The sequence below is a fragment of the Achroia grisella genome, unplaced genomic scaffold (assembly GCF_030625045.1).
Source record: "Achroia grisella isolate CSIRO2021 unplaced genomic scaffold, CSIRO_AGI_Agris_v1 utg308, whole genome shotgun sequence".
NCBI classification, from domain to species: Eukaryota; Metazoa; Arthropoda; class Insecta; order Lepidoptera; family Pyralidae; genus Achroia; species Achroia grisella.
The window spans coordinates 1,072,576-1,084,353 of record NW_026712791.1 but is presented as its reverse complement, the minus strand read 5'-3'; the positions used below and the strand labels follow the sequence as shown (position 1 = coordinate 1,084,353).

The 11,778-nt window shown below is 33.4% G+C and overlaps 2 protein-coding genes across 2 annotated transcripts in view; one reads left to right on the top strand and one right to left on the bottom strand.

Annotated features, from left to right (window-relative positions):
- Positions 1–1,565: 1,565 nt before the first annotated feature.
- LOC131843420 (probable hydroxyacid-oxoacid transhydrogenase, mitochondrial) lies at positions 1,566–7,657 on the top strand. Its single transcript, XM_059192056.1, has 8 exons — positions 1,566–1,827; positions 2,324–2,402; positions 2,912–3,120; positions 3,963–4,159; positions 4,583–4,896; positions 5,481–5,662; positions 6,607–6,877; positions 7,376–7,657. The coding sequence occupies exons 1-8, from the start codon at positions 1,775–1,777 to the stop codon at positions 7,457–7,459; spliced, it is 1,389 nt and encodes a 462-aa protein (XP_059048039.1). The 5' UTR covers positions 1,566–1,774; the 3' UTR covers positions 7,460–7,657.
- A 596-nt stretch (positions 7,658–8,253) lies between these two features.
- The window catches only part of LOC131843419 (leucine-rich repeat-containing G-protein coupled receptor 5), a 43,748-nt gene continuing 40,223 nt past the window's right edge, over positions 8,254–11,778 (bottom strand). The window contains exon 3 of the mRNA XM_059192055.1: positions 8,254–11,178. Within this exon, the coding sequence (XP_059048038.1) occupies positions 8,557–11,160 (2,604 nt within the window). The 5' untranslated portion in view covers positions 11,161–11,178 and the 3' untranslated portion in view covers positions 8,254–8,556. The remainder of the gene's footprint in view (positions 11,179–11,778) is intronic.

Here is an 11,778-nt window from a genome sequence, read left to right as displayed (position 1 = left end):
CAGGGTGTATGCAGTACCCGTGGAGGGTCAAGATATCTGCCCAGATATCTTGACTCTCCACGGGTACGGCATGTACTATCCCCTGTTTTATAGTTCATAACTAATACCTAAACATTATAATTATAGTTACCTACATAACTGCGCGCGTTGCCATAAATTAGTATTATTCGAGAATTAATGTGTTGAATTTCATTTTTTTTTTATTTCACACGTTTCGATATTACCAGAAAAACATGTCTAATTATATTTTCATATAAGAGTTATGATTGATATGGGTCTTCGTGTTTAGCACATTTAAATGTATTACTTTATAGAATTATGTAAGTGTTTTATGTAATTAGTAAAAATGTGATTAATTTGAAATGCCATGTTATAATTCTGCATGTAATATTGCTAACACTACTGTAAATAGATATTACAGCATTGTGCATAGGGATTAGTATCTAGGTTTTTAATTTATTATGTTAACGTTGAAGTATTTCCTAGGAAGATATTACGGCAGATTACAATTTAGTTTTCCAAACTCTATAGATACATAAATAACATATTTATTTAATAATAATAATATATTGTGAAAATCTATTTGTGATGAAATATTTTAATGCCATTTTAGCCTGTCAGTATGTTACTTATTAAAAAGTTGTGTAACCAAATGATGCTATAGAGCGTAAGATGTTTTATTCTTTATGTAGTTTACATAGTTTTTTCTATTGTGTATTATTGTATGTCAATGAAAATCTGTATGAATTTATGAATACATCACTTTGATGTCTAGTGTGTTTTGTTTTTATTTATATTGTTATATGAGCTTCCTATCCCACCGCCTCAGCGTTGCCCGGGTATTTTACTTACTTTAACTAATTATATATCTAAAACTTACTCAGGAACCTCACGAAAGTTCAGTAGTTTTTGAGATAATCGCCAACATGTACACGGACGCTGAGGTAACTATGTTTTATAATGTATGCGTATAGACTTTATTTCTAAATAGGTGTCCAGTATTGGCGGATATTAATCTCTTTCGAAGATAAATGTCTAAGTACAAGGAGGAATTTGTACCGTCAGCTTTTTGCACATCAAAGTAAAACCTTTTATTTATTAAAATTACTTTATTGACAAAGGACATGATACCTACTAAAGGCAAACGTAAGACGTATGACTAGAAGCATTCTAATAGTTTTTGTACGGAATCTGGTAAAATTACTGTCGATATATATGGCACTGTATTTACAAGTGTGAATGGATTAAAAAATTAAGTTTGTTCACATTTGTGTTCTATTATCGTTTGTCGTATGAATGTACATGTGATAGAAAACTGACAGACTGACAGCGCGTACTCAGACTGTCTTATCAGGTTTATACAGAGAAATGTATTTTTGTGGTTTATACTCGACACATTGTAGTAAGATATATATGATAGTTGATAATTTGTATTTGTTAGAAAAAAATGAATTTTTCATTAAAGTTATAAAATCAAAGTTAGTTTGAATATTGCATTAGCAATATTTAAACTAACTTTGATTTTATGTAATATATTAATATTACATTATTTACCCCTATATAAATCACATTTAGGTAAATTACGTTTTTATCATCTGTCACCCGTAACTTACTACAATGTTCAAAGTAAAAATAGACATATCAGTGCGTGATAACAGCCGGTTGTTCAGGGTCGCCAATCGTTCAAAGTACAAAAATTAATAATAAACAAACATCAAGCAACAGGCAAAAAAATAAGTTTATATTTTAATTTGTTGAGATTGCGATTGTGAACATGATTCCGCGTAAGAGGGTTCTGGATTTGTTGAGGACTATCAACTCGGCTAAGTAATTATATTATTATTTTTCTTATTTTAATATATGAAATGTACTTTATTCAATAAAATGCATTTATACTGCATACATTTTTATTGTTCTTCAGAGTATGTTGCGGCTGTCCTACTCTTTTTAGTTATTTTTATGAAGTTCCTATGATATTAAAAGTAATTATCTTTATCTCTGTGTTACATTTATTATTTATCTCCAAGACACACTTCATATAATCAGTTTCTTTACATCATGTGATCCCATTAGTAAAGAAAAATAATAAGTTTTTCAAGTAGGTATATGAATAGACGGTATTTTTTCAAAAATTTTCATTGTTCAAATAATATAATATTATATTATATTTTTTTTTTCCAAAATAAATTGTACCTTGAAAATTAACTTTACAATTTAAGTACTTGTTAACTATTAAAATTACAACTATAAAATGTATTAATTTTATAGAAGATCCATAATTGCAAATTTTGATCACTTCACATAGTACAATGTTTGCTTTTAGCTGCCAGTGTCCAGCACATGGCCACAGAGGGAATATTCAGGTGTCCAATGCTACACCATTGAAAGATTATGCTTTTGAGGTAAGTATATAGGTTACCTATATTTATTATTTTAAATTACACCAAGTAATAGGAATGCATATTATAAAAAAAATTATATAGTTATGCAGTAATAACATATTTATTCTACAATGTTATTTAAAGTAGTAGTAAGTAGTTGATAAATAAATATGTTGTAAGCCTATTAAAAGAATTAATTAAATGTGCCATAAAATTAATATCAATAAATATCATAAAATCAAATCATCTGACCCAAGCCTGCTGATTTGTGATATGCATTATATATCCATATATAACATATGGATATATAATGCATATCATAAATCAGCAGGTCTATTCTGAAAACTAACTCCAGTCAAAAGACAGTGGAATTCAATCTGACAAAATCTGGCAAAATTAACCACAGTGATTTCTAGGGGGCCCATAAAATATTCATTGCTGGCCACTTAAGGCCTCTTATCTCCATTACTAATAATCTTCCATGACTCTTGTCAATGGTGATTGTTGAAAATAATCTATATTATTTTCAGATAAAATGTTCAACTGTGAGATATGGTTTGGGTGTGACCAGGGAGGTGGGTCTAGACCTTGTGAATCTTGGAGCGAAGAATGTCTGTGTTATGACAGATCCCAATCTAGTGTCATTGAACCCAGTGAAGGCTGTTCTGAACTCTCTCACTAAGAATGGTATAAACTATAAGGTTTATGATAAAGTCAGAGTAGAACCAACAGATTCAAGGTAATCAAACAAATTTTATAGTGTACCATCTCTGTACATACATATATAACATTGTTTCTAATATATGTCTATACTAATTCATACCAATAGTATAAACATGAAAATGTGTCAGTCTATTTGTTATCTTTTCATGACTAAATGGCTCTTAATTAAATTTAATGTGAAAATGTATTGTATCATTAAGATGAAGGCTGTAGGTTAGAACTATAGACTACTAGTATCACACTGCTAGAGCTATTTTATCTAAAAAAAGGGGGTGACGTTTGAAGAGCTTGGCTGGCTACTGTAGTAGTTTTGGCTCTACACACACAATGACCCAGAAGAGAGGCTGATTGCAGAAAATAGATTCCAATTTACTTTACATTACATTACAACGAGGTGAAGTAGCGGAGGTAATAGCTAGCATATAAATAAGTTATAGTGCACAATATTGCAAATAGTTGCAATATTGTGCACTATAACTTATTTATATGCTATTAGGTATTTTAAACACTATACTTTTGAACAGAAAAAAATACTGGATGTTTTAATATTGAGTAATTAACTAAGTTGACATTATAATCTTGAAATTTAAATTATAATCCTTAGTATAGACTAAGGATTATAATTTAAATTTCAAGTATGACTAAGTTGACGCTATTAAATGTCAACTTAGTTAATTACTCAATATTAAAACATCCAGTATTTTTTTCTGTTCAAAAGTATAGTGTTTAAAATACCTAATGCTAAAAGAGCTTAGAGGAACTAAGAGAACCTTCATTAAATGTTCAAGTATTGAAGGTATTGTGTATATAGGGTTCTTAAAAAACGTTTACAATTAATATATTATAATGTTTCCATAGCTTTAAAGATGCAACACAGTTTGTCAAAAATGGCCAGTTCGACAGTTTTGTGGCTGTTGGTGGAGGCTCAGTTATGGATACTTGCAAGGCTGCTAATTTATACTCCAGTGATCCAGACGCTGACTTCTTAGATTATGTTAATGCACCTGTAGGTAAAGGAAAGCCCGTTGAAGTCACCTTGAAGCCAATGATTGCAAGTAAGTTTAATAGTTTATTATTATTTATACCAAATTATTAGTAGACTTTCTACAAAGTTATTTGCCTAGGCACCTCTCTTATATTTTTCAGCTGTGAGATGTGGTAGGGAATTAAATTTGTATGCTGACAGATATATAGATAGAGTGATAGAGTGACAACGCATGAGGTGCCATGGGGCTCACTAGATGACGGATTGACTGGATGACGAATTGATATATGCGGTGCTGATTTTATATAAACGAAATTTCCCATTTAGCATTTGGCAGGTCGTCAACTTGTTGTATTTACTGTACTGGGAACCGCAACAATCGATTTATCCACATTATGTATTATAATTATATATGTATGAATCTGTTTTTACCCTTCATATTTCCATGATGGGATAATGTTTAATACTCATTGAAATACATCGTGTATTTCAGTTCCAACTACAAGTGGAACTGGAAGTGAAACGACCGGTGCGGCAATATTCGACTTTGAGGACATTCATACAAAGACTGGTATCTCGCACGGAGCTTTGCGCCCTCTCCTAGCTATTATAGATCCGCTTCACACCCTAAGTCTGCCAGAGAAGGTGTCAAATTACGCGGGCTTTGACATATTTTGCCACGCTTTGGAGAGTTTCACTGCTATCCCGTATACGGAGAGGGGGCCAGCACCGGCGAATCCAGCGTTGAGACCAGCGTATCAAGGAAGCAATCCAATATCGGATGTATGGGCGCGATTTTGTTTACAGGTATGTAATAGTGTGGCAAACTTGGGCCAGTGCTCAACATAAATCTGCAGATTTTGCTAATCTGAAGAGGAAACGCCATTACAAATTCTATGTAATTTTAGTCCACTCATGAATATACGAAATATCTCCTTTGTAAACTATACACTTTATCTTGATGAAAACCGGTTGGTTTTAAGAATATCCTTTAAGTCCTGTCCCTGACGGGAGTATCTTTGAAAAAGGGCAAGCATAATATATATATGTAGAACGGAGTGCTACAGATCTAAAGCACCTGACAATAGACCAAACCCTTCCATAAAATGTATTGAAATTACGACGCCCTGAGCCGAGGTCCGAACCCCTAGTGGTACCCTCAGATTAAAGTTGTATCCGTCAGGCGGTAGGTGCCTGCGGCCTTCAGCCGCCCCGTAAGTCCTTCCAGGGTTTGGAGTGCCATCTACACTCGCCCCCTACTCCGTATTGTCCGGTGAAGCTGTAAATGCGAGCTGCGGCAGACAGCATTAGAGTAGTCCGAAAAAAAACGATTGGTTAGAGCGCTCATCAGCACGTACGCACAAGTCTAACAAATATCTTGATATTTGCAGACACTTCAGAAGTACTTCACCCGCGCAGTATATAACGCTGATGACATCGAAGCACGGTCATACATGCATTTAGCGGCCACCATGGCCGGCGTGGGTATTGGAAATGCCGGCGTCCACTTGTGTCATGGACTCGCTTATCCCATTGCTGGAAATGTTAAAACCTTCGTGCCTCAGGACTATGGGTATTTATTAACTAATTTGTTTATTTGAGCTATATTACTGTATTATAGTAATTTGTATATATAGCAAAGCAGTAGTTTGTTCATGACTAGCTTGAATAATAAAAGCATTGCAAGCATGAATTACATTCATAAATGAAGTTTGAATTTGACAGTTGTAGTTAGAAATTATCTAATTATATATATTGAGTTAGGATCTATAGTGTAAAATTTGAGAGATCGTGACAGCCCCTCCTAATGCTTTTTCTATAGTTATCAACTGATATCAGCTTGTTGTCATTGTAATCATCATTACAACAACAAAAAGCTTTGGTGGTGTAGCAGTTTAGCACACAGCCTTAGTCTCATTTCTCACACAGTACAAACATTTGTATGCATGACTATGATTTTTTGTATTGGCCTGGGTGTTTTCTGTGTATATTATGATTAATTAGAAAAAAAGTGTTCAAGTATTTCTATCAGTTGTGTAGTGCCAATAATACAAGCTCTACTAGCTAAGCTTTAGATAGCTCTGTGTGAATTGTCCTGAGTTTTCTTTATATTACATAGCTGGCAAACAAGCATATTATAAAGATATCGGGTATAAACAGCATTTAGACTGTACCAGTCTATTGTCACACAGACTAGGCAATTTATACTTAGAAATTAAAAAATATAAAGCACTGAAATTGAATGTACATGTGAAATGATTTATGTATTAATGTGTGCAATATTGTTATATTTTTTTTATACTACGATGGTGGCAATCAAGCATACGTCCCATCTGATGGTAAATGATTACCGTAACCTATGAACGCCCGAAACACCAGGGATATCACGTGCGCGTTGCCAACCCTTAAGAAACCTTAATATACCCTTCTTGAAAAACCCTATAAGCTAATTAAGCCAGTACTTATATGCAATATTATTATACACAAAATTAAGCAATTACACTATTTGTTCTGCAGTAAAGACCCGATCATACCGCACGGACTTTCAGTAGTAATGACAGCGCCTGCTGTTTTTCGGTATACTGCGTCCAGTGATCTAGACAAGCATTTAGAAGCAGCTAACCTATTAGGTGCCGATATTACTGGCAAGAAAAAAGCAGACGCCGGCCAAATATTGTCCGATACCATAATAAAATATATGGACGCTATGAAAATTGAAAATGGATTATCTAGCCTTGGATACACTTCAGATGATATTCCAAAATTGGTCAAAGGCGCTCTTCCTCAGGTACTGTACTTTAAATTTAATATAGTATAATACACAACTGTTTATGGCATAGGTGGAAATAATCGCCTACCCAAGGCTGTGACCACTAAATGTTCTATTATTGTACTCAAGTTGTCTATGATTTTTAAATGCTAAGACTATTGTAGCATACCATGAGAGACAGAGACTAGAGGCTGATATTCCAAAATAATTTCTTACCTCTACAGTTTAAAATTCCTTCGAATATTGATTCACCTTCAACATTAATTTATTTAAAGAGAATTACAGTATTAACAAAACAAATCAGTATCATCATAATAATAATCATAATTATTTATATTCTTTAGGGGATTTTCTTGATGATCTTGATGGCTTAGCTGTTTAGCACACCGTTTTTCTTCCGATGGTCGCGGGTTCGTGTTCTCACACCATTGCATGCATTTGTACTCATGAGTATAACAAAACATGCAGTATATTCCTTTAAATTAAAATGATTTATATATAATATTTTATTTGCAGCAACGTTTATTGAAAATGTCGCCATTGGAGCAATCAGAGGAAGATCTGTCTAAAATGTTAGAAGGCTCTTTGACTATCTTCTAAATGGTTTCACAGCTTGGAAATCAGTAGAAATTCCATTCAACTGAATGAATGATTAATTTTTTTATGAACAATCGAATTTTATTATTATGATCTATTTTTTGTACTAAGTTAATATTTGAACATTTTATACGTAATGTAAGTATATGGATATCTTTATATTAACGTGCCATAGTTAATTACTATTCAATAAAAAATATACATAATACCATAATAAATAATATTTTTATTATTATATATTACTATATTATTATATAACATATAATAAAAAATATTTATGTATATTTTTATATTAATTTATGCTAGAGTCCAGTATGAACATAGATTATAGGACTTTACAAGCTAGTTAGGCTAATTAGACAGAACAGAGTAGCTAGCCTAGAGTCTACAGCCTTATATGTATTTATATTTACTTTATTTTATTTGAAATTACGTTGTTACATTTTGTGCAAATAATCTGCCTTGATCGAAATGTTTTTTATGTCATATATTTTCTTTGGTGTATTATGCTCGACCTAAATAATGTAACATTAATGGAGATTACGATCGAAGATTTAAAATAATATATCATTCTTTGTAATTACAATAATATATATTTTGATATTTTACTGTTATTTCTTATATACTTTATTGTTGTTATTGTGTAAAATAGTTTATCATAATAAATAAATATTTTTTTAATGGAAATAAATATATTTTATATTGAATTGTTTTAATAATTTCCTGATTGTGTACTCACAAATATAAGAGGCAAAGTTACAATAGTCGGACCACAAAGATAAAATAAAAAAGCGATGTAGGGTTTAATTTTTATTATTTTTAAGTACATAAAATAAACCTATCAACTAATTTGTATAATATATAGTAATATGTATATCTTAAATTAATTTGTTGAATTTGACTTGTTACTTTTTAGATGCGCTAGTTACGAATATTGGTCGACATTGTTCGAAAATGATCGTTGAAGGCACTGTATTTAAAAAACATTTCAACTTTTTGTTTATGACTAGCGCTTATTTCGATCACGTACTGCTCATGTATGAAATAAGGCAGTTGTTAGTTTTCTTTAAACACTAATTGGATGTTTTGTACCACACGGCTCAAACTGCTTCGGGCACAATATTGCTGTGATGGAAAGGACTACTCTCATACGACATGTTGGAAGCATTAACGGTGACATTGTGTAGGGGAGCATAGCGGTTCAGTTTAGGCGTCGCTGGACCCGTCAGATCTTCTGACAGTTGTTGGTATACTAGACCGCAGTCCTTCTTCGTACGACCCGGTTGTGTCATGGCAGCAATTATGGCACTGTTATATCTCATCTGCTTCGTTCTCTTCTTGCATAAGACCATCACAACCTTTGCGATAACGATGAGGAGTATTAGAACACAGAGGATAGATATCAGCATTGGCCACAGGTAATCGTAATGGCCGTGGTCGTTAATAACACTTGCCTGCTTGTATGTTTCTGGCGCTAAGTCATCATACACATCATTTTCTAGCAGTTTGATATTAATCTTAATCTTTTCCTTTTCTGTTGTTTCTATGGCAGCCTTAGATAAGGTCGGTTTTACTGTGGATTCTTTTTCGAACAGTTTCACCTTGATGTCGACATCGTCGTACTCCTCTTCAGAATTCTCGTCACCCTCCTCATCGCCATCTGTGTCTTCATCTCCATCATCTTCATCAGCATCATCTTCATCATCATCGTCATCATTATTGTTAACATCCTCATCATCAATGTTCTTGTCAGCGCTGAGTTTGTTTTTAGTCTCATCTTCGGCTAACGAAATATCGCCTAAACTATTTTTCAAATCGAAATCATCTACATCGTCTTTGTTGATTCGTTCCCATATTTCTTCATCAGAGATAGCGGGCAAAGGTTCTACTGCATGCAGGAAGTTAGCATTACTGCATGTCTTGCGCGAGAGGAATTCCCAGCTATACGTGGTGTCATCATCCTTGTCATTAGCGTCGCCCAAATTAGCCACGCTAGCTTTGTTAGAGCTAGGCGATACATTGTGTTTACTTAACCAAATCATTAGATTTTCGAATTCGTGACTGCAAGTTAGTGGATTATTAGTGACATCTAGAGTACGTAACTTTTCAAAACTAACAATTTCAGATTCTTTTAATTCACTAATTCTGTTGTGAGAAATGTTTAAGAAATTGAGGTTGCTCAGAAGTTCTTTTGGAAGGTTTTTATCTTCTTTCCAAAGAGTTGTTAAGTCAGCATTACTAATATCAAGTAAAGTTAAAGATGGAGTCTTGACAAATACTTCTGCTGAAAGAACTTTTAACGGATTGCCTTGAAGATATAGTTTACTGAGTTCTTCATTGTTTTGGAATATTTTAACATCTAGAAACCAGAGCATATTGTACGCTAGGTTGATTTCTACCAATTTGGGACAGAAAGAGAATACTTTGTTGCTTAGCGACTGGATTTTGTTTCCAGATAAGTTAACTGTAGTTAAAGCCGTGAAAGTCATTAGAGAATTATTATGAATCTCCTCAAGACCACAATTTGAGGCATCAAAAGCATAAATATTGAATTGGTCTGCAGAACAATTAAAACCATCTTTGGGTAATTGTTTCAGTTTTGGATTGTTAGAAATTTTAAATACATCTAATTCGATGTTTTCTTTAATAAGAACGTTAGAAATAAATGTAAGATTATTATAAGAGAGGTCAAGATAGTTCAACTCGACTAACTTGTGGAAGGCTTGATTATGAATTTTTTCAATATTATTGCCACTAAGGTTAAGATTAGCAATGTATTTCATTCCATTAAACATAGATGGTCCAATAAATTTCATATTCGTTTGTCCTGCAGTGAGAGTTAATAGTTCCGACATTAGTAAGCCGTAAACTGAATCGATTGGATTTCTGTCGATATGGAGAGTAGCAAGCTCAGTGTTTTCTGAGAATATATAATCAGGAAGCGACTTGATAATATTGTCGCTTAGATCGATTTCTTCTAAATCTAAAAGCTTCTTGAATGTATCAGCATCCATTCCAGACAACTGATTCTTAGACAAGTCTAAATACATAAGCCCAGGCATGCTTTGGAACGTATTAGCGCTTATATACTGTATATTGCAATTAGATAGAATAAGCTCTTGGACGGTCGATGCATTTAAGAAATAATCAGTGGAACCAGTAGGAGGAAGTTTTAGTGGATTACTAGAAAGTGTCAAGAGTAATAACTTCTTATTTTCAACAAAAGTATTAGGGTGTAACCTCTTAAGTTGATTATTAGACAGAGTTAGCGCGTATAATTCCTCTAGACCACGGAAAGCGCCAGGGTCAACAGACTCGATGGTGCTATTTACAATTTTTATGGTTGCAACTTGGTGAAGACCTAGATTTTTGAAAATTTGTTCTGTGAGAACAATGGGGTATTCTGCATTTTCGACTACAAGATCTGTGATGTCATTGCCGAATTTCTGAGTCCCGATTTCGAGACGATTACACTTAGCTATTCTATATCCTTGGGATACAGTGCATAAGCAGTCTCTGGGGCAGGGTTTGTCCTCATTAAAGAGAACTTCCTGTTCTTGACCGGCATCATAGTCTTCGTACTGTTCTATGAAATCATCAGACTCAATTTTTTTATTGCCTGCCGCCGTCTTATTTACTGAATCTCCAAGCGCAAGTGCGCATACTGCCAGGAGCAGAATCAACTCCCGGGACCTCGCCCCCATGTCTTGTTATAGTGAACTCTGTAAAGATAGAAAAAAAAATTTCAGTACATCAAGTAGGTATAAGTACGTAGGTATAAATCACGATTATCTAGACAATATGAACAGTTTCTATTCAAATAACAGTAGAATCAAACAATAGGAAAATACTTTTTTTTTCTTTTGGAAAAATTGCGTTAGGTGAGTTAACAATAGGTCATAATGTATTGCGTTTTAATTCGTAATAAGTAGCATTGTTCAGAAACAGTTTGTTTACCGTTACAGATTGAACGAGGAATAACGTGGGTGGAGGCGAACGTAGTAAATCTTCTAAAACATAAAAGAAGGTGATTGTTAGACAGATACCGACATACAGACCGATCTCAAGAACACCAAACGACATAAAAACTTATGTATACTACAGCTTCGTAATCAGAAACGAGCAAATAACTTCTATTTCTAACGTTACAGCATTTTTAAGATGTTAGTTAATTCTGTCTTCACAACTTATATTCGTTAAGGGTAATCATTACGAGGCAAAGTTTGAGTTTAAATGTTCGGAGTAATCTTTGGTACTATTAATCCGATTTTGGAAATCCTTTTAGACTTGGCAGCCAATTTATTGAGGAAGGCTTTAAGCCA

Coding starts and splice junctions, on each gene's coding strand:
- LOC131843420 (XM_059192056.1), top strand. CDS start 1,775: ATGATTCCGCGTAAGAGGGTTCTGGATTTGTTGAGGACTATCAACTCG. Junction 2,403..2,911: donor TGAAAGATTATGCTTTTGAG/GTAAGTATATAG, acceptor TATTATTTTCAG/ATAAAATGTTCAACTGTGAG. Junction 3,121..3,962: donor GTAGAACCAACAGATTCAAG/GTAATCAAACAA, acceptor ATGTTTCCATAG/CTTTAAAGATGCAACACAGT.